The 24456-nt window shown below is 33.0% G+C and overlaps 2 protein-coding genes across 3 annotated transcripts in view; one reads left to right on the top strand and one right to left on the bottom strand.

The window, feature by feature from the left end:
- Nucleotides 1–2532, bottom strand: part of LOC127708851 (sperm-tail PG-rich repeat-containing protein 2-like) — a 50052-nt gene extending 47520 nt beyond the window's left edge. The window contains exons 1-2 of the mRNA XM_052214010.1: nucleotides 2415–2532; nucleotides 1023–1143 (exon numbers count right to left, since the gene is read on the bottom strand). Coding sequence (XP_052069970.1) covers nucleotides 1023–1134 — 112 coding nt within the window. The 5' untranslated portion in view covers nucleotides 1135–1143; nucleotides 2415–2532. The remainder of the gene's footprint in view (nucleotides 1–1022; nucleotides 1144–2414) is intronic.
- Nucleotides 2520–24456, top strand: part of LOC127708858 (short-chain dehydrogenase/reductase family 42E member 1-like) — a 90182-nt gene continuing 68245 nt past the window's right edge. The window contains exons 1-3 of one of the 2 annotated variants that reach the window (XM_052214026.1): nucleotides 2520–2594; nucleotides 8488–8655; nucleotides 12445–12540. In XM_052214026.1, the coding sequence (XP_052069986.1) occupies nucleotides 8494–8655; nucleotides 12445–12540 (258 nt within the window). In that variant the 5' untranslated portion in view covers nucleotides 2520–2594; nucleotides 8488–8493. Of the gene's footprint in view, nucleotides 2595–2680; nucleotides 3462–8487; nucleotides 8656–12444; nucleotides 12541–24456 lie in introns of those variants that run through there. The other variant, XM_052214025.1, reaches the window with a different exon arrangement.

Raw genomic sequence — 24456 nt, 5'->3', positions numbered from 1 at the left:
ATTTCAGGAACTCCTCCTTACATTCACACTCTGTCAAATTACAACTTATTCACTTAAATTTCAGGACTTCCTCATTACATTCACACTCTGTCAAGTTACAACTTATTCACTTAAATTTCATGACTTCCTCCTTACATTCACACTCTGTCAAGTTACAACTTATTCACTTAAATTTCAGGACTTCCTCCTTACATTCACACTCTGTCAAGTTACAACTTATTCACTTAAATTTAGGACTTCCTCATTACATTCACACTCTGTCGAATTACAACTTTTTCACTTAAATTTCAGGAACTCCTCCTAACATTCACACTCTGTCAAGTTACAACTTATTCACTTAAATTTCAGGACTTCCTCCTTACATTCACACTCTGTCAAGTTACAACTTATTCACTTAAATTTCAGGACTTCCTCCTTACATTCACACTCTGTCAAGTTACAACTTATTCACTTAAATTTAGGACTTCCTCATTACATTCACACTCTGTCGAATTACAACTTTTTCACTTAAATTTCAGGAACTCCTCCTAACATTCACACTCTGTCAAATTACAACTTATTCACTTAAATTTCAGGACTTCCTCATTACATTCTTACTCTGTCATGTTACAACTTATTCACTTAAATTTCAGGAACGCGCCTCCTTACATTCACACTCTGTCAAGTTACAACTTATTCACTTAAATTTCAGGAACTCTTCCTAACATTCAAAATCTGTCAAGTTGTAACTAATTCACTAAATTTTCAATAACCAGTGGGTTAGGTAGAATGCATATAGCTGGACTCCTTTTACTAAATACAATTTGTTCGTAACCAAAACTTATTTTTAGATGAACAACACTAATTTTCTTTTCTGTATGCATTTCAGTGGAGACCACTAACCTCAATTGAATACAATAAGTAACTACTATTGAACAGAACAAAAACACCTTAAAATTTTTAGGTAATATCCAGTGCTCCACTATAAATTTTAATCCCATTTGACTGATTCCTAACATGGTCAAGTTTAGAGACATACAAACCTGCTTTGAGTCTAGCTTTTGCGGGGACACTTGAATCATATGTTCCTGGTCCAACATTACCAGGAGTAGATCCTATAGTTTTTATCAAATCTCTTGGTGCTCTGTCGTACATTTTTGTGTTCTGAAAATAAATCATGACTTACTGAATATTAGGAAATCTCAGATATATCCATTTATATTTGAAAATTCGAAAGATTGATCGGATGTTGACACATACGTCCTTTATTTTTTTTTTTTTTATGGTCTTACATTTCATGCATTTAGTTTTCCATTTTTATATGCGTTTCTCATGTAATGCCATTAATACTGGCATAAAATTTGAATATCAGCTGGAAAAATTCACTCTTGATACTCTCCAAGATAATGTGTTTTTTTGTGTTTGTGCAAATAGTGAGATGTTGTCTTCTTCAGACCCATCTTCTTCAAAAGTAACCCTAATAAGAATCTCTCTTGGTGAAATATAAAATGCATAGGATCTTTTTTTTTTAACTTAATGTTGACTTCTACAGAACCATCTCCTTCAAATGTAACCCTAATAAGAATCTCTTTGAGAAATATAAAATGCATAGGATCTTTTTTTTTTACTTTATGGGTCCCAAGATATCTTGAAAATTGAGGGTACCACTACATGTATATGCAGTATGCAATTTGTATGTTTGCTATATACCGATCTTAGAGGGTCATAATGGGTTTTCCTTCATGACGAAAAACAGTATTAATTCTTGCCAAATGACGTTAACGGTAATTTTTGGTGCATGTCGATAAAATGTACACTTTCTTTTAGACGATAAAAAAAATCGACTGATTTTGACGAATCACGTTAATTTTTTTCCAAAAATAACTTTAACGATAATTATTTGAGACCTCTGATGAATCACGTTAAGGATATTTTGACGAATCACGGTAAAATTTTAACCAATTTGACGCTGTAAACGGTAGCCGAAAATGACCGTTTGACACCTGACGGTAAATGGCATTCCTACCCTCATATTATACACTGTATTCTTGTACTGTATTGTTTGTATAACTGAATTATGGTTGTATCTTTGTGATTGCCCCCTTAAGCTTAGGGACCTTAATTGGAACAAACACATATTGTATTGTATTGTTATCATTCAATATATAATGAAAATGACAATTTACAAATATGCATGTTTTTATGTAATGAAATAGTATACAGACAATTTATATTAATGAATGTTTTATGAAGATGACCCCGAAATTATATTTTAGAAATCTTGGCGCCCGTAGGCGTACTGTAAAAGAAGGCTAAACAAATTCTTAAAAGAAACCATGTATATGACAACGTCAATGCTGTTCTCCAGACAAAATGTGACATTTCATTCACTTTATATTGTTAAATCTATCTGCCATTATACACAAAATTCTTACTTGCAATTATCAAAGAACTGACACCATTGAAATAGGTAAACTTTGTACTTTTTTTGGACAGACTTTACTGAATTTACATTGTTGTCAAGGAACAAATGGTCGCAACCGGAAGTTAATTGAAAGGGACAGAACTCCGCTGCAGAAGGCAGACTTCGTTCGGTTTATGCCTAAAAAAAATTGGTAAAGTAAAGAAAAAAGAAACGACTTTTGCTGTTACTTCCGTTTGCTACATTAATGTTCCTTATCTTAACATTAGTTCTTGACTTTTTTTTTCAAATGTCATTTTCGAATGAAACCATACAAGGCTTCTGTAGTCATCCTATATAATATATTAGGGTCATTATGTTACATAGGTTTCATGTCGATCCGGCCCCACGTCGATCCGGCCCAAGTCGATCCGTCCCACGTCGATCCGGCCCAACGTCGATCCGGCCCATATTTAAAGTCGATCCGGCCCCAATAAAAAAATATATTTATAAGGAATAAAAATAAAGATATATATTAATTGTAATTCATAAATGTTTATGAATTTTATTATAATGTAAAAGGTGTACGGTAAAAAAAAATGGCCTTTGACAAATATTTTCTTTAGATGAGTATTAAACAAGTAGGTTGATTATGTTTTCATTACAAGTTTTCAAGATTATTGGGTATAATTATAATAAAAACGTATATAACAGAATTTAGAACAATCAACAGTCATCAACATTAATCAGCAGTAATTAGCATTTTCTTTCAATTGACTGTGATCTTAACAAGTCTTTCATCCTGTGTAATAACAAATAGTTACATACACAACGGTACAAGCCGATCCCCAAGCTGATACATACAAACTTTGTTTTTGTTTTAAGTTCTTAAAACTTCTCAAATTGAGAAATGTTGTTTGATTTGCCGAATCCTTTCTATAAAAGAGGAGACAGAATGCGTTTGCTTTTAATATCACACTGGCTTTTCCTTGTGTGGTATGTGACCAACATGTTAGACCTCGGCAGCATGCACATTAGTGTGAGCAATGTTCAAAGTGGCAACACCGTCTCTGTAATACCGGTAAGTTTCTATTTTCACTTTTTGCTTTAATATAAGCAAACTGTAATTTTGTATATAAGTCTTAAATATTTTTTTCTTTGTTTTCATCATTAAACCATAATATGAAAAAAAAGTATATAGTTTTGTTTTAAATCTGGGAATATTAATTTGCGTGTTTTCAGGTTTAAAATGGTAAAAAGCTTATAAATTCTAAATAAAGATTGCTTTATTTATTCTTATTTGACTTTTTGTACAAAACTGAGTGTTTAGATTAATAAAATATTTTAAAGAAAATAGTAAAGCGTACTATAGCTATCCGTTTAAATATTTGAATTATATATTTGCATCATATATTTGTATTATATATTCATGATATTTGCATCATGAATTTGTATTATATATTTGTATTTTACATTATAAAGCCGGATCGACTTTGGGCCGGATCGACGTGGGCCGGATCGACTTGGGACGGATCGACTTTGGGCCGGATCGATTTTGGGCCGGATCGACTTGGGGCCGGATCGGTTTGGGGACGGAACGACCGGATACCGTTACATAATATGTAGCCTAACACCTATTTCCATTAAAAAATACGACAAACTGCATAGAATACCTGGAAGAAGTCAAGAGATAATTAAAGATCAAGGATATACTGTACATCCAAAAATATCTGGAAAACAAAAAATGCATTTCAAAAACCCTTATTAAATTTTAGTCACTCTCATGTGATAATTTAGAAATGGGTGTATGCATATATAGGACTTGTCTATACATTGTAGGTCAAATACATGCATATTTATCAATTTTGAAATTCTTTTTTGTGAATGATTTGGTCAGAAGTTAATCAGCTAATGACATCATTAAACAAGCAATTCTTACTGTAATGTAATAACATAGCAAATTGGTATATTGATAATGTATGGGAAAATTCATGAATGCGAAAGTCTTCTATAGCCTGTTGATTATGGTCTGCATGCTTTTATGAAAACATGTTCATGAACCCTTACTATCAACCGGAAAATTGTTAATGCTTCAAATTGGTTTAACATGTTTAAAGTGTTTATCTTTTAAATAAAAAACTCACCTTGTGTTTGCAGCTATGTTTTTGATTCCTGGATGATTTTTCTATACGAGTATATCCATTTTTGTCAAAATATTGTCCTCCTTCAGGAAATCCTTTGGTTTGTTGCCGCCAATGTTCATTTTTATTCAATTTTAATCAAAAGGATAAAAGTTCAGGTAGATATGTTAGAGTGGGTAAAACTAGTACTTGTTACAAATAAACAGGGTTAGCAAAGTTTTACCCAGGTCCAGGTTTTACTGGGTTGGGCTATAACCCCATAAATTGGTAATGCTGGACAATAACATTTTAAAGCATACTTTTTCACAGAGAAGTTAAGATATACTCTGGTTTCATTGTATTATTTGTAGATTTACACAATTTTTATACAGATGAGCATTGAGAGTTATTTTCAGAGGATCAAAATCATAAAATTTATAACAGTTCACCATTCAATTTCTTCCTTTCCTTTGAGCATTTTATAGATAGCATATTTTGACAGTTCTTGTCTTTTTTATAATTCAATAGCTATACAATCATATATCACTAAATAAACACCCTAAGGGAACATGTCACCCACACTTGTGGAGATGAAAAGACAAATAATGTTTGAGTAAATCAGATTTAAAAAATTATCATCTGAATAACAACAACAACATACTTTACCACCAATTATGGATCCACAAGGGACATAAGGAGCATACATATAAAAGAAAAAAGAATATCTATATGCATAGATATATACAGTATAAATACAATTTGGATGATATATTGGCTCTCAATAATGATGACTTCAGTGTGTACACTAAAGAGATTTATCCTTCTGAACTGACTTTAAATAAAGCTAATACTAACAATGAACACTGCCCTTTCCTGGATCTTGATATCTATATCTTTAACTGAAAGCTTAAAACTAAAATTTACGATAAAAGAGAGGATTTTTCATTTCTTATTGTTAATTATCCATTTTTAGATGGTGACGTTCCCTTGTCACCATCTTATGGTGTTTATATATCTCAACTTGTTTGATTCGCTCATGTATTTGATTTTAATGAAAGAAATCTGTGTATTACTGAAAAATTATTACACCAGGGTTTTCGATATCACAAACTTGTCAAAATATTTACTAAATTTTATCATTGGTAAATATAAATCAATATGCAGACATCTTATACGTTCAGGTATTTCACAAAAGCTAACCAAAACTTTAAACAGACTTTTTAAGAAGGGATATAGTTCTGATACTGTTGTCAGGTCATTAAAGATAGCATTTTTTAAAATTAATATTGATTCACTGATGGGGTCTTTGCATCGGAAATAAACACATTTGTTCTAAAATCAGATTCATCACTCAACAACTTCCTGTTTACCGAACACTTACATCATTTTACACATGAAATCCAAGTAGTTGAAAATTTTAGTCACATTAATCTCAGGAACTACATTACAAGGATTTTTGAAATTTGGTTTCAGGGTTTATGAGTCAGCTATATCGTGTGATGCATTTTCAGATTCACCACTCAACAATTTTCTGTTTATCAAACACTTACAGTTGGGCGGGGTATCATCAGTGAGCAGTTGCTCACATTTTCACTTGTTGTCATTTTGCTTAGTTTCTTCTGTTACCTATTCTAACATCGGATTTCTTTTAAACTGAGTTTAACTGTGCATTTTGCTGTGTGTTTGTTTATTCTACATTGGCTAGAGGTATGATAGGGGGAGGGTTGAGATCTCACAAAACACGTTTAACCCAGCCTCATTTTTGTGCCTGTCCCAAGTCAGGAACTTCTGGCCTTTGTTACTCTTGTATGTATTTTTGTTCATTTATATGTTTCGAAGTTTAGTGTGACGTCCATTTTCGCTGAACTAGTATACATTGTTGTTTGGGGGCCAGCAGTAGGATTTTCTCGCTGTGTTGAAGACCCATTGGTAGCCTTGGGCTGTTTTCTACTCTTTGGTCAGGTTTTGGGCTCTTTTACTCATTCCCGTTTCCATTCTCAATTTTATAAAAGTTTTAGGATGCATACATGTACTATTAAGAAATTTAAATTGTAACAGTGACTGTGTCCCAGGCATACAATATACAAATTAATAGTTAAAATGCAATTCTTGTCTTCACTGCTTGATAGATAAATAAATGTGTAGTTGTTGGTGGCAATTTCCAACTGTATTTAGCTGATTGAGAAGTATTGAAAAATTTAGAACTTTTATGCTAACAAAATTAAAGAGAACAATTCTGTCCGATCTAAATTTTCACATGAACATCATGAAGTAATTAGGAAATGAATTTCATCTTCAACACAGCCAGAGGAGCAATTTTTACAAATTCTTTTGTTTCCTGGTAATTTCAATTTGATGCATATGTGCAGATATAACATGTATAACTAATATACGAAGTGATCTTCTGAGTTAACCAAAGAAAGATATTTTTCATAACCAAATTGTTGTTTGAATTTTATGTAAATTGTACATGATTCATTTTTTATTGAAACACAAATACTCACTAAAATTTATAACCTATTTAATAAGAGCCAATGATTTATTTATTGAATTTATAATACAATTCTTTATTGAAATTTTACAACTTTCCTGACAAACTAAAGGGTAACCTGTAGTTATTTATATCATATAAATCTGTATTTTAGTCTTTTGAGGATAGTTGTCTAATTGGTTATCATGCTGCATCACTTTTTTTAGCTCACCTTGCCCAAATGGCCATTGTGAGCTATTGTCATCACTTGGCATACATCATAAATTTGTTGACATCTATAGTCTTGAAAACCAATACAGATAAGGGAAAATTTGCTGTGGTTAAAATGTTCAGAATGTCAAGATGCACATAGATTCCTGAAGGTGAGTGACACAGGCTCTTTGTTAAGGTTTTAGCATTTCTGATGAAGTTTGATAAAAAAGAAAAGCTCTTCGGACATGCAAATTTATATAAAGTGTTATTTAAATACTAGAGAATTAAACCACAGTTTCAAATTTATGTGTAAATGATAAAAAGAACTTTTCACTTAAGTTATGGATATAATAAACTGTGGACACAGAGATATATAGTTGTCAAACTGATATGTACTGATAGTAATGCAACTTTATAGAAATTATCATTGATCTATAGATCACCAAGTATATCCTATCAAATTAAGTCATTTGTTGCTGAGTATCATATTTGTTTTTTGTTCATTGTTTTGTACATAAATCAAGCCATTAGTTTTCTCGTTTGAATTGTTTTACATTTGTCATTTTGGGGCCTTTTTTAGCTGACTATGCAGTATGGGTTTTGCTCATAGTTGAAAGTGGTACAGCGACCTATAGTTGTTAACTTCTATGTCATTTGGTCTCTGGTGGAGAGTTGTCTCATTGGCAATCATACAACATCTTATTTTTATATAACTCAAGCAGAAAACTTAACAGCGAAAATTACTAACTCCAAACTACACATACATGTAATCATTAACTTTCTACTAACTAGTATTCTTACTACCAGTCATATCACTGTTTGATATTCAATATTCTGCATCCATGAAGTGAGTGCATATCCTTAAGTTCTATGTAGTATATAATCTCTAATGGTCACTTATCCTCATAAAGACCGGCCAGTTGACCAATATTTAATGTTTACAATTTGAACTATCACATCCAGTGTTGTTATTTTTTTTGTCCTTTACATGTATAGTTCGGCTTGGTTTAAGGTAAGGTGAATATATTTTTAAAATAATGTACTAGTGTAATAATGGTTTCAAGACAATTCATATAGGTTATACATTTGCAACAGATTTAACATGCCAATGAACTTTTTCAAAGATGTAGTATGATTGCCAATGAGACAACTATCCACATTAGACCAAATGACATAGATTTAAAATATTATAGGTCACGGTACAGCCTTCAATGATGATTTACAAAGATTTGACATGATAGAGCCTCCAAGTTGAATGTCCATTTTAGTGTAAATAATAACCTAGATATTTTATTCTGCTTTAGATAATAATGCGGAACAGAGGTTCATTAGAAGTGCACCTGGTAACAGGAGGTTGTGGATACCCAGGATATCATCTCGGAAAGAAGCTTGTAGAGAATGGTCATCAAGTGATTCTTTTTGATCTTATTCAACTTGAGTGGCCATTACTAGATGGGATGACTGTTATTCAGGTACAGTTTTATATCTGAACAATAATTTGGTAGAGTATCAGTGGCCCTGTCAGTTCATGGTATACTGATAGAATATATAACCTCATGTCAAGTTAATATCGTGTACAACCTCTTTTCAAACTTATGCTGCATTTTTTCCAACAGATCATACTATCAATTATGATAACATACAGGAATTGTAAAGACCAGTTTGCAAGAAACATATTTTGGTATGGAAAATAAAGAGCTTCTGTATGTTACAAGGAAATATTTTAACAGAAATTGGAATGGAAAATAGAGTTTTGCATGTTACAAGTAATGTTTTTTTAGAAATTGTACTCAGAAATATCTCAGAAGCACACATGTGCTTTGTTTTTATGCCCCCACCGTAGTGGAGGGGGCATTAAGTTTTACCCTTGTCCGTTCGTACGTTCCAAAGTTGGTTTCTGTTCTCTAACTTTAGTTTGCCTCAACCAAATGTTATGAAACTTATACAAAATGCTTATTACCACAAAACACAGATCAAGATTGAATTTTGGTGGCGTCACTTTAACCGTTCTAGAGTTACGCCCCTTTACAAATGGAAAAATTGCTGAATTTTTTGTTTCCGTTCTCTCACTTGAGTTAGCCTCAACCAAATGTTATGAAACTTATACACAATCCTTATTACTACAAAATACAGATCAAGTTTGAATTTTAGTGGTGTCACTTTTACTGTTCTAGAGTTATACCCCTTTACAAATGGAAAAATTGCTGAATTTTTCGTTTCCGTTCTCTAACTTAAGTTTGCCTCAACCAAATGTTATTAAACTTATACACACTACTTATTACCACAAAACTCAGATCAAGTACAAATTTGGGTAGAGTCACTTTTACCGTTTTCAGTTATGTCCCTTTATAACTTTATATGATATGCAAGCGGGGGCATCATCTGTGTCCCATGGACACATTCCCCATTTATTTTAATCATAAAGCTGTGTTGAATTTGAGCGAAAAATGTCAAAATTTAGTAATAATCTCAATCGTCTGCTTTGTAGGTAGTGCCTCACTTGGTGAGCAGAATGTAAAATTTTTAATTTACCCCATCTTTCATATATTGTACCTCATTCAGTGTCTTGCCTGCGACAAAAGTCGCAGAAATGGGAGGTGTACGGATGCTTATCCTGAAGCTTTGTAAACATGATTAAAGCTTAATATTTCAGATGGTAAAAGATCATAATGCTTCATACCTTGTTATGTTGTATTCAAATGCCTTACCGGTATGTTGCAAAGTTTCTGTTTATCATATATATGTCCATTGTCCTTGACCTCATTTTGTGGTTCAGAGACTGAACATTTCTTATAGTTGTATTGTTATGTAAAATACTTGCTTATTATGAGTAATATGATAACAATATTTGGTATATATGCGATCCTTGCAAGGTCTACATGTCTGTCGGACAGGGTTTCCGACCTCGACCTCTTTTCATGGATCAGTGATCAAGGTTAAGTTTTTGTGGTCAAGTCTGTATCTCAGATACTATAAGCAATAAGTCAACTATATTTGGCGTATGGAATGATTGTAAGGAGAACATGTATGACTGGCAGGTTTCATCTGACCTTGACCTCATTTTCATGGTTAATGTTAAGTTTTTATATGACCGCAAAAAATTTGCGGTCGTATATTGGTATCACGTCATCGTCAGCGTCGTCCGAAGACAGTTGGTTTCCGGACAATAACTTTAGTATAATTAAATAGAAATCTATGAAATTTAAATACAAGGTTTATAACCACAAAAGGAAGGTTGGGATTAATTTTGGGGGTTATGGTCTTAACAGTTTAGGAATTAGGGGCCAAAAAGGGTCCCAAATAAGCAATTTTCTAGTTTCCAGACAATAACTTGTGGAATGATGTATGGGTCTCTCTGAAATAATACCACAAGTTTCCATACCACAAAGGGAGGGTTAAGATTTGCTTTGGGGGGTTATGGCTCAAACTGTTTAAGAATTAGGGACAAAAAAGGGGGAAAACAAGGGTTTCCTGGTTAATGGACAATTACTTAAGACAGTTTAAAAGCAGTGTAAGGCAGGTAGTCCAAACACAACGTTTTGATTACCTCCCTTACACTGCTTTTAAATTATGTATAAAGAAATGTTGTATTGTCTTGAGATGATTAGCTGTCAATTTATTTTTGGAAGTTACTATTAAGGAATATTAATTTTAGCCATGATTATGTATGTCATTTTCTATTTTAAGACTTTTATGATGTAATTAAATGGGTAATTATGGTTGCAAACTCCATTGGAAATTTGAATTGAGATTATGACCATATATTGAGGGAAAGAAATTTTTTTGGGGGAAAAAGGGGGGGGGAGGGGGTCAATTTTTTCTCATTTCAGATTTCAGAAATTAAAAAGAAAAATTCTTCAACTATTTTTAACAAATTGGGGGGGGGGGAGGTGTCAATACGCAACAGCATAGTGTATTGCACAAAAGCAAAAAAAAAGGCGGGTAATTTTTTTTTTTTTTTTGTGGGGGAGGGGGGGGGGGTCAATTCGCAACAGCAAAATGTATTGCACAAAAGCAAAAAATTGAATATAAATTCAAATCATATAACCAATTCTAAGTTCTTTGACTACAGTTATTCTGTGTCAGAAACCTATTATGTGTCAAATATTTAATTACAATCCAAATTCAGACCTGTATCAAGCGCGAATATTGTGTCCATTTTTGCCCCAACTGTTCAGGGTTGGACCTCTGCGGTCGTATCCAGCTGCGCTCTGCGAAGCAATTTATTGTGGTTTGGTCTGTTTCTCAGATATTATAAGCAAAAGATCAGCTGTCTTTGATGTATGGTATGATTGAAAGGAGTACATGTCTGTCTGGCAAGTTTCATTTGACATTGACTTTTTTTCTTGGTTGGTCTATTTCTCAGATACTATAAGCAATAGGGCCACTATATTTTGTATATGGAATGATTGTAAGGTGTACATGTCAGACTGGCAAGAGTCATCTGACTTTTACCCCATTTTCATGGCTCATTTGTCAGTGTTTAGTTTTCGTGGTTAAGTCTATTTCTATAAGCAATAGGTTAACTATTTTTGGTGCTTTGAAGGATTGTTATATACATATAAAAAAGAAGATGTGGTATGATTGCCAATGAGACAACTCTCCACAAGAGACCAAATGACACAGAAATTAACAACTATAGGTCACCGTACCGCCTTCAACAATGAGCAAAGCCCATACCGCACAATCAGCTATAAAAGGCCCCGAAATGACAATGTAAAACAATTCAAACGAGAAAACTAACGGCCTATTTTATGTAAAAAAAATGAACGAAAAACAAATATGTAACACAAACGACAACCACTGACTTGGGACAGGCACATACATACAGAATGTGGCGGGGTTAAACATGTTAATGGGATCCCAACCCTCCCCCTAACCTGGGACAGTGGTGTAACAGTACAACATAAGAATGTATGATTGTAAGGTGTACATGTCCATCTAGCAGGGTTCATCTGACCTTGACCTAATTTACTTTGATTATTGATTATGTTAAGTTTATATGATTATTGTAGTAAAACCTCTATCTTAAAGACTTTTAACATAAAATCAATCATGATCAGTATAGCAGGCAAGACATTTCTGATTGTGTACTCTTTTAAATACATGTATCACAAGAGGTTTATGGTACAAATGTAATTGAACCATTTTCAGCCTTTTGAGATTAAAGATCAGCCTTATTGTCGCTTGTCCTTTATCTTAAAAAAATAATGTCTGCTTATTTGTATGCTTATAACAAACTTTACAAATTTTAATTGTAGGGCAGTATAACAAATTTTGATGAAGTCGAAGAGGCCTTCAAGGGAGTTAACTGTGTATACCACATGGCATCATATGGGATGTCAGGAAGAGAACAGGTTAGGTTATAACATTTGTCATATTTACTTAGGGGACAAATCAATTATCATTTTAACATGCAATAAAATTGAAGGTGTCACGATTAAACTTTGTAGGTAGTAAGTCAGTTATTTAAAAACAATCTTGTTCACCACAATTTAACATTGTGGGAGGAGTTTTACAAATAATGTAACAAATTAATAATTATGGTAAATAGATTTTTCTTAGATTCATGACAAAGTTTAACATGCTGGTGTATATTTAGAGATGTCTTAAGCAGTAGTATTTCCTAGACAAAAGCTAGTGGTGGTCTAATGCATACAACATTTGATATCCAGTAATAAAACTTGCAACATATCAAAGATCATGAATCCAACCAAAGTCAGTTTCATGTTATATAATAAGGAAATGTTGTATGATTGTTGACGAGACAACTACCCACCAGAGACCAAATAACATTGTCCATTCTGTTATAGTATATTTCAATTATCATGTCTGTTTTCTGTCTACAGAAAAGTTAGTGTCAATATATAATTCAATGTACTTATTACTGAGTCTAAGATGGCACTTATATACATGGTGGTGTGATCTTATTACTTGATACACATATTCACAGCAATATGGTCCTATAACATACATATATTATAGCTGATTTCACACAGTGGTATGATCATACATACATGGTCATAACAGCATGCTCACACATACATAGTCATAATAGCATGCTCATACATACATGGTCATAACAGCATGCTCACACATACATGGTCATAATAGCATGCTCATACATACATGGTCATAATAGTGTTACGGTTTAGGGGTTAAGCTGTAGGTTTGTACATACAACTTTTTTCGGGCTAATCAGTAAACACTCACTTCTATTTTCTCGTCCATCGTTTACTGTTAGCCAACGTGTATATAAAGACATTTGATGAACATTACATATACTTTTATTGTTATTGTATGTAAATATTGTTTGTAAGATATCTGGGAGTAAAGATATAGAGTTTGTCTTCACTGTTTGAACAGGGGGGTCCCTTGACTGAAGACAGTTCTCATCTTCTGTTTACCCTTATTTCACACGTTCCTGCTTTATTACCTTGCTAGTTTATTTGCGTAAGGCCTGAAAAATTGTAACCGCGGCCCATACATGCTAAGAGTAAGCTTAGTTAAGTACCGTTTGTCCATTTCCCGACTTGACAGAATGTCAACATTCGCAATCGCCGCCATTTGCATCATCAAGAATATTGACGTCGTGACCTAATGACCTGAGATCAGCATCCAATCAGCTTTACGTAATTTGCCCACAATCACCATAGGGGCACGAGACTTTGTTGGGACAGATGTATAAAAGCTAGTGCACATTAGTCTTCAAGGAGACTGCGGCCAGCTACCAGGGCGTTCACTCCTGATACCAAGGAAATTACCAGAACAAACCAGATACGCCGCAGTCGATGCAACCCGTAAAATACACCAACCTTTGATAGTGTATGCATTCCCGTTGTACAAATGGACCTCGCCATGATTGACCTAGATGTTTTACTACGTTTACTACGATGTTGACAAATGATTAACGTACCAAAAAGGGGGGGGGGGGGGGTCTCTGTATATTTCATAACTTAAGTGATTTGGTGGGTTTTCATGTAATTTATACTTGTAATAGTATTGAATATTTTATTTATAATAAATTGTAAAGCTTAAATCAATCTTGTTATCTGTTGTACATGTGATAAGTAAGTCAATGTTAATGAGTTTCTGAGCTTCCTACCGTAAACCAACTTATTTTTGCGATTGTCAGCCGACTTCATGGCGATTTATTTTCGCGGTTTATTCATTTTCTTGGTGTAACTATATGAGAGAAGACCCCAGTGCTATATATTCGCGACAATTTATTTTCACGTCATTTTTCCACTCGCGAAAGTCGCGAAAATAAATCGCTCGCGAAAATTAGTTGGTTAACAGTAAATTGAAACCAATGCCTTTTCTGTTTTGCCTGCTACACTACCTTTGACTTGACCATTTAGCCTGCTACGCTACCAGTACACTTAGTTTGTAACTCAAAAGCAGGGTTAACAGATATTAGAATTTACCATTAAAAGAACACATGGTGTTAACCTGAATAAATACTTTTTATTTATGGAACACACCCTCCCGTCCCGTAACAATAGCATGCTCATTCATACATAATCACAGCGGTATAATCATACATTGCTACAGTGGTATGATCATACATCTTCACAGTAAAATGATCATACATACATGATTACAGTGATATGTTCATACATACAGCTTCACAGTGATATGATTATATTTCACAACAATGGTATGATCATACACCATCACACTAGAATGATCATACAGACATGTTGGCTATGGTATGATTATACATCGTCACAGTTGTATGATCATATGTCATCACAGTGATATGATCATACAAACACTGTCACAGTGGTATGATCATACATTATCACAGTGATATGGTCATACATACATAAGTACAGTGGTATGATCAAACATACATGATCACAGTGATATGGCCATACTTAAATGATCAAACTTGTATGATCAAACATACATGATCACAATGGTATGATCATATATCTTCACAGTTGAATGATCATACATCGTCACAGTGGTATGATCATACATCGTCACAGTGGTATGATCATACATTGTTGTAGTGGTATGATCATACATGATCACAGTGGTATTATCATACATCATGGTCCAAGAGTTATAATCATACATAATCACAGTGGTATGATCATACATTGTTATAGTGGTATGATCATACATGATCACAGTGGTATTATCATACATACATGGTCACAGTGGTATAATCATACATAATCACAGTGGTATGATCTTACATTGTTCACAGTGTTTGATCTTACGTGATCACAGTGGTATGATCATACATAGATATAAGAAGATGTGGTATGAGTGCCAATGAGACAACTCTCCATCCAAGTCACAATTTGTAAAAGTAAACCATTATAGGTCAAAGTACGGTCTTCAACACGGAGCCTTGGCTCACACCAAACAGCAAGTTATAAAGGCCCCAAAAAATGACTAGTGTGAAACCATTCAAACGGGAAAACCAACGGTCTAATCTATATAAAAAACGAGAAACGAGAAACATTTATGAACCACATCAACAAACGACAACCACTGAACATCAGGTTCCTGACTTAGGACAGGTGCAAACAAATGCAGAGGGTTTAAACATTTTAATAGGTACCAACCTTCACCCTTACCTGAAACAATAGTGTAACATCACAACATAGAAAGACACACTATAAAATATCAATTGAAATGGCTTAACTCAATCAAAAGACATATTAACTCAAACAAGTGACTATACACTGAACGAATAAATTTGATCTATGACACAATGTAAATACAAAATCAATAAAATAAGAGATGAGATGTTAAACAATTTCAGACAACCATAACTTTGAACAAAGTGCTGCCAAATAGAATAATTTACACAGGTTAATGAAAATAATTTTGTACAGTAATGGAGAACGGAAATATTTTTTACAAAATAAATAATTTTGTTGTTCATAGCACAAGAACAGGAGTGAAAATTTATAGTCATACCAAACAATTCAAAGCTGGTATATATTAAAATAAAGAGACGAGATATAACTTTAAATAAGTAAACATTAAAAAACAAAAAAGCATTACAAATTGTATCAACAGGTCAAATACATGGTAACAGTGGTATGATCATACATTGTCACAGTGGTTTGATCATACATACATGATCACAATGGTATGATCACAGTGGTATGATCATACATACATGATCACAGTGGTATGATGTTACATACATGATCAAAGTGGTATGATCACAGTGGTTTGATCATACATACATGATCACAGTGGAATGATCATACATACATGATCACAGTGGAATGATCATACATACATGATCACAGTGTTATGATCATACATTGTCACAGTGGATTGATCATACATACATGATCACAGTGGTATGATCACAGTGGTATGATCTTACATAAATGATCACAGTGGTTTGATCATACATACATGATCACAGTGGAATGATCATACATGCATGATCACAGTGGAATGATCATACATTGTCACAGTGGATTGATCATACATACATGATCACAGTGGAATGATCATACATACATGATCACAGTGGTATGATCATACATTGTCACAGTGGTTTGATCATACATACATGATCACAGTGGAATGATCATACATACATGATCACAGTGGTATGATCTCACATTGTAACAGTGGTATGATCATACATGATCACAGTGGTATGGTCCTACATACACGAACACAGTGGTATGATCATACATACATGATCACAGTGGTATGATCATACATACATGATCACAATGGTATGATAATATATTGTCACAGTGGTATGATCATACATTCATGATCACAGTGGTATGAGCATACATACATGGTCACAGTGGTATGAGCATACATACATGGTCACAAGGGTCAACCCTCCCCCTATACCTCTAGCCAATGTAGAATAAACAAACACACAGCAATACACACAGTAAAACTCAGTTTAAAAGAAGTCCTAGTCCGATGTTTGAATAGGTAACAGAAGAAACTAAGCAAAATGACAAGGATCAACATAAATTAACAAAGGACTACTAGCAGTTTCTGACATGCCAGCTCCAGAGTCCAGACCTCAATTGAACTGATTGAAAGATTATGTCTTCATCATATGAAAACCAAGCACAATCCCTCCCTTTAGTATCATACCATCATAAAATATAAGAGACGAACATAACCCATATCATGCCAACAACTGGTTTTAGAATAAATGTGTTTATTTCCGATTCAAAGACCCTATGAGTGAATCAATATTAATTCCAAAAAATGCCATCTTTTATGACCTGACATAGTATCGTAACTATATCCCTTCTCAATAAGTCTGTTTAAAGGTTTGGTTAGCTTTTGAGGTGAATGATGAAATTTTTGTGCTTTGTATAGAATATTACCATAAAAGATAGGATGTGAAATACCTGAATGTATAAGATGTCTGTGCGTTGATTTATATTTACGAATGATGTCCTTGTACTGACGATAAAATTAAGTAAATGTTATGACAAGTTAGTGATATTGAAAACACTGGTGTAACAATATTTCAGTAATACAGATATTTCTTTCGTTAAAATCAAATATGTTGTTACATACACCAGGGAATCGAACAAGTTGAGATATATAAACACCATAAGATGGTGACAGGGAACGTCACCATCTAAAAATGAATTATTAACAATAGGAAATGAAAAATCATCTCTCTTATCGTAAATTTTGGTATTAAGCTTTCTGTTAAAGATATAGATATCAAGATCCAGGAAAGGGCAGTGTTCATTGTTAGTATTAGCTTTATTTAAAGACAGTTCAGCAGGATAAATATCTTTAGTGTACATACTGAAGTCATCATTATTGAGAGCCAATATATCATCCAAATATCTAAAAGTGTTATTAAATTTTACAGTGGTATGATCATCCATACATTGTCACAGTAATTGATTATACATACATAGTCACAGTTGTATGACCATACATTGTCATAGTGGTATGATCATACATTGTCACAGTTGTATGATCATACATTGTCATAGTGGTATGATCATACATTGTCACAGTGGTATGATCATCCATACATTGTCACAGTAATATGATCATACATACATAGTCACAGTGGTATGATCATACATTGTCATAGTGGTATGATCATACATTGTCACAGTGGTATGATCATCCATACATAGACACAGTGGTATCACAGTGGTATGATCATACATACATAGTCACAGTGGTATGATCATACATTGTCACTGTGGTATGATCATACATTGTCATAGTGGTATGATCATCCATTTCACAGTGGTATGAACATCCATATATGTCACAGTGGTATGATCATACGTAGTCACTGTGGTATGGTCATACATCATCACAGTAGTATGATCATACATACATGATCACAGTGGTATGATCATATATACATAGTCTCAGTAGTTTGATCATATATACATATGACAAACCTATCAATTGAAATCAACGAACTAAACATTGTATAAATTATACACTTGATGATCTATCTATATTTAAAAACAATGGTAAGCATCGATTATTATGTAAACTGGGTCAAATACCAATTAGTAAATTACATGATATTTTCAAGGAGTATGACACAATCTCATTCTTCAGCCCACTCTATGAATATTCGCGTATAATTACAGCTTATTTCCATGTGTATCATTAACCTGAAGATCATAAACGGCACTTTCTGAAAATTAAATATAGTAACAGAGCTATTGATTTCTTCAACTTATTGAGTATATTTAATGACTCTACCATTCCAAATTTGGGTTTGTACCGGTCAACAAAGTAGATAACAATGTGGTGGTGGTATGCCGTAAATACATGTACTACATGGATGTTCTTAAGAATAAAATTTTTAATTCATCTACATTCAAGTCTGTGCGTTCCACAGAGAGTCATATAGTAAGAAAACATATCATAACCACATCACAGCTTAAGGCCTCTTCTGAACATTTCAAGGTCCCTACTATGTATTGGTTACCTAAACTACACAAAAAAACAGTGACTAGTAAGTGTTCTACAACTAATCTTTCAGTGCTTTTAACTTGTTCCTTAACTTCTATCAAAGAACTTATCATAAACTTTTGTAATAAAATATATGAAAACAGTTGAATTAACTATTTTTCGAGTGTAAAAAATTCTTTGGATGTTTAAGATAAATTACATGCTTTTGATGGTCCTTTTGATTCTGGTGACAGTTTTGACTTTTCAACTCTTTACACTACACTTCCACACAATCTTATCAAACAAAAGTTTTCCTATTGGTTGTTTGGTAAATCTGAATGCAAATATAATTGCTGGAACTCATTTAAAGCCTTCTTCTCTAATGAGAAAGGTAAATATGCTAGATATACTTACTGGAGGTGTGATGAGATGATTGAAGTTGTTAATTTTCTCCTTGATAATATTTATGTACATTTCATCAATAAAGTTTATGGACAGGTTGTAGGTATTCCTATGGGCACCAATTGCGCCCCTTTAATAACAGACCTGTTATGAATCACAGTTTATGATGAAACTCAGTAAAGACCTGTCTAAATTGCATTTAATTCATAAATTCAACAACACTTACCATTATCTTGATGATATTTTTTCGTTAAATAATCAAGAATTTTCTAAATATACTGCCGAAATTTACCCAAAGGAACTTACTTTAAATAAATCAAATATAAACGTTAAAAACTGTCCTTTCCTAGATTTAGATATTTCAGTTTTACACGGGAAATTCTACACTAAAATTTATGACAAAAGGGCAATTTTTCATTCCCTATTGTTAATTTTCCTTTTTTGGATGGTGATGTTCCTTTGGGATCATCATACAGTGTTTATATATCACAACTCGTCGCTATGCCCGTGTCTGTTGTTACATTTTGGATTTTAATGAACATAATCTATGTATTACTGGTAAATTATGAAGTCAGGGATTTTGCTACCACAAATTACTTAAAACCTTTACTAAATTCTTCCATATATCTAAAGATTTAGTTTTGAAGTTTGGTTGTACATGTACCGGTAGAAAACTTATTTCAAACAGGATAACACATCCTCATTTTTACGGAGATGTTGTTTACCAAGCCCGAAAATTTAGAAACGATCCGTGTAAACTTATCAATCCTTTAAATAAACTTATTCTAATAGGTTACCAAATTAGATCTTTGAATATTATTTTTATTGGTATTAATATTGACTTTGTTATCAGTAAATTAAAATCAAAGTAATATTATTGTTATATACATATGCACATTCATTTTTTTTTTCTTCAAAATTACAAATAAAGAAATAGAAAAAAAAAAACATCTTGAACATGTACAATAATGAAGAGAAAAACGCTATTGATAAATAAAAAAAAAATAAAAAATATAATAAATTAAAAAAAACACATAAAAAAAAAAAAAATTGTCTATAGCTGTTTATAATACGCACCCCCTCCACCAACTACTTTTAGGGGATAAAAAAATGCATACTATACACACCTAAAGATGGTATGCAGTATGGGCTTTGCTCATTGTTGAAGGCCGTACGGTGACCTATAGTTTTATGCCCCACCTACGATAGTAGAGGGGCATTAGGTTTTTTGGTCTGTGCCTCCGTTCCTTCGTCTGTCTGTTCGTCCGTCTGTCCCGCTTCAGGTTAAAGTTTTTGGTCAAGGTAGTTTTTGATGAAGTCCAATCAACTTAAAACTTAGTACACATGTTCCCTATGATATGATCTTTCTAATTTTAATGCCAAATTAGAGTTTCGACCCAAATTTCATGGTCCACTGAACATAGAAAATGATAGTGCGATAGGGGCATCAGTGTACTATGGACACATTCTTGTGTTTATAGTCTCAGTAGTATGATCATACATCATCACAGTAGTATGATCATATATACATAGTCACAGTGGTATGATTATATATACATGATCATAGTGGTATGATCATCCATACATTGTCACAGTGACATGATCATACATACATAGTCAAAGTGATATGATCATAAAATTGAGAATGGAAATGGGGAATATGTCAAAGAGACAACAACCTGACCAAAGAACAGACGAAGGCCACCAATGAGTCTTCAACGCAGTGAGAAAATCCCACACCCGGAGGTGGTCCTCAGCTGGCCCCTAAATAAAATTGTGTACTAGTTCAGTGAAAATGGATGTCACACTAAACTCCAAAACATATAAATGAACTAAAATGAAAAAACATACAAGACTAACAAAGGCCAGAGGCTCCTGACTTGGGACAGGTGCAAAAATGTGGCAGGGTTAAACATGTTTTGTGAGATCTCAACCCTCCCCCTATACCTCTAGCCAATGTATAATAAAGAAACACATAGTAATACGCTCAGTAAAACACAGTTCAAAAGAATTCTGAGGCAGATGTCAGAATAGGTAACAAAAGAAACTAAGCAAAATGACAATGATAAATAAATGAACAAAGGACTACTAGCAGTTACTGACATGCCAGCTCCAGACCTCAATTAAACTGATTGAAAGATTATGTCTTCATGATATGAAAATCAAGTACAATCCCTCCCGTTAGGGGTTTAGTATATACATTGTCACAGTGGTATGATCATACATATATGATTACAGTGGTATGTGATATTAGATACAAATTAAGATTGGTGAGATCATGAATATAGGTTTATAGCAGTGTGATCATGATGACATTGTCAAGAAGCTGTGTTCCTTGAATAGTCACAACAATATGATTGTAAATATGCAAAGTCACACTAGTGTGTGATCACATGTACATATTCACAGTGTTATGATCAAATATTCTTACAGTCCTGTGGTCCATATAAAGGCATACTGTTATCATTTCTGTGATAGGAACACATACTGGTTGACAATGTGTTCATGGATTTATGGTCACAATATTGGTGTCATACATACATGATTAAAGTGCTGTGATCTGCATATTGTAATCCTACATTCATGGTCAAATTCCAGTTAAACCTTTTATTGTCACAGTTAAATGATCATTCACATTTAAGTTTTCTATATATGACATTCACTGAGGATGAAGGCCGAGGGTGAATGTCATATCTCTGGAGTTGATAAAGTTAAGTCCAATTTCTCAGATGAATGCTATAAGCAATAGGTCAAATATATTTGTTGTATTGAATGATTTTAAGGTGTATATGTCTGTCTGGCGAAGTTCATCTGACCTTGACCTCATTTTCATAGTTCATTGGTCAAAGTTAGGTTTTCATGGTAAGGTCCATTGGTCCATTGATAATTTTAGGTTTATGTGATACATGTACCTGTAGTTAAGCCATATTTCTTAAAGACTTTCAACATAAAGTTCAATCATGAGCAGTAAAGCATGGCATTACAGTGTACACTCTTGTTATATCAACAATCAGTACTATCAGAACAATAGCTCTTTGAACATTTACTATATAATTTAGTTTGGAATAAACTGCAACTTTAGGTGTGAAAAATGCAGCTTAAAATAGGAAATCTATTAGTAATGTAACAATTTGTCTAATTGTTCCATACAAGAGGTAAAGACTAATCCACTGAACCCTAACCCAACATATACAAGAACTAATTAAGACTGTTGATGGTCTGTAATAGTAACAGGCAAATTAAAGACAAGGTTTGTGTTCCCTCATTGATGTTGCACTGAGTGCCTGTGAACTCTACACAAATTTCTATCATAATTCACTTCCTCGTTCTGTTACTAATTGGATCATTATAGATGTTTTTTGCTAGTTTCACTTTCTGTTGTTTAATTTGTAAATTGCTGCATGTTTTATTAATCAGCGTTTTGTTTATTGTGACAGTAAATATAGAAGATTTTCATGGTGTAATAAGTCTGCTTCGCTACATATATTTTGACTGCAATATGATTATGTAAGAAACAATGGAAATAACACATTTCAGTTATGCTGCTTCTCACAGTTGCACTGGGTATTTTATGATATAGTGTAATTGTGAGCCACAGCTAACACATTTGTTCTATTACAATTATAGAATGGTGTTCTTCTTTACATTCTAGAACAGTTTATGTTGTGGGAATGTTCAACCAAAGACATAATATTTGAAATTGAATTCTGTAAAACACATCTATAAAAATTGACAAGTCTTTTTTGCTATCACTAAAAGGATTATAATATTTTTAATTACACAATATCTGTAGTTTGGTTAACAATAATGATAGATCAATGATTTATCATAATTAGAAAGGTTGAACAAGTATACTAAATTTCTATACTTCTAAACTCTTATTAATATGCAGTATCCATTTTTTCATAAGATTTTATATCTGGTTATATAATATTTTACAAAAACTATCATTGATTAGAAATATTTACGTGTTTATTCAGACATTTTTGCTATCAAATTTTCGACCCTCCTAATGAAAATATGCAGGAAAAAACATTCTTCTCTGAAGCCTATTTGAGAACTGAGGATAAGAGCTGTTAAATCTGCTAGATTTACTGAATTTAAGTTTATATGTTATCATTGTATATTACCTTCTATGCTTTTATAGCTTAGTATGTGTTTAAACAATTCAACTGGAATGAGAAAAGACAAGCACATATATATTATACTAATTACAAAAGTTGGGAGTATTGCTATCCTCATTTCAAAGTATTAACATGAAATTTTATGGGACAGTTTAACAACCAGCATCTGTACAAGAAAAAGAAAGAATAGTTGATTCTTTTTCCATTATCTACGTGCTGAGGGTTTTGGCAGGTGCGAATCTTGTTTATTGCCCTTGGTTCTAATTAAAATTAATGGTAAAAAAGCAATAATATTTATAGAGATATACATAAACAGAACTGGATCTCTTATAATTGTTTCATGATTACTTTAACATCCAGTGAAAAATACCAATTCAGTTTAATTACAGCAACTAAAGATTTATTTCTACATTTTGAGCCATAGTTCTAGTCCAAGGCTTAGATCCATTGAGGCTGTAAATGGGCATTTTTCAGTTGCTTGGGAAAACTTAATTAAGAAAGATTGAATTTAAGGTGCACTCTGCAAAATGTACACTAAAATTGTCAAATGTATTTGTTTAAAAGTTGGGTGTTTTAAGATCAGAACGATTAAAGTCAATGTGAATAAATGTCAATAAAACAGCAACCCAACAAATTAAGTTATAAAAAAATCCATCAGCATTCTAGAGGTCAGCATGTGGCCTGTTACAAAGGACCACACTGTTGCCAAGCTTTAAATCCCCCTTAGTAACATGATACATGTATCTACTAAATTTAACTTTGCTCATCCTTTCAAAATTATTTAGTTGTTTTTTATATATAGTTAAAATTTGTTTGATAATAGGTATGCTACTTTAAAAT

Source organism: Mytilus californianus, unplaced genomic scaffold (assembly GCF_021869535.1).
Source record: "Mytilus californianus isolate M0D057914Y unplaced genomic scaffold, xbMytCali1.0.p SCAF_7, whole genome shotgun sequence".
NCBI lineage: Eukaryota > Metazoa > Mollusca > Bivalvia > Mytilida > Mytilidae > Mytilus > Mytilus californianus.
The sequence above is the reverse complement of the archived record's forward strand: the minus strand, read 5'-3'. Positions and strand labels throughout refer to the sequence as shown.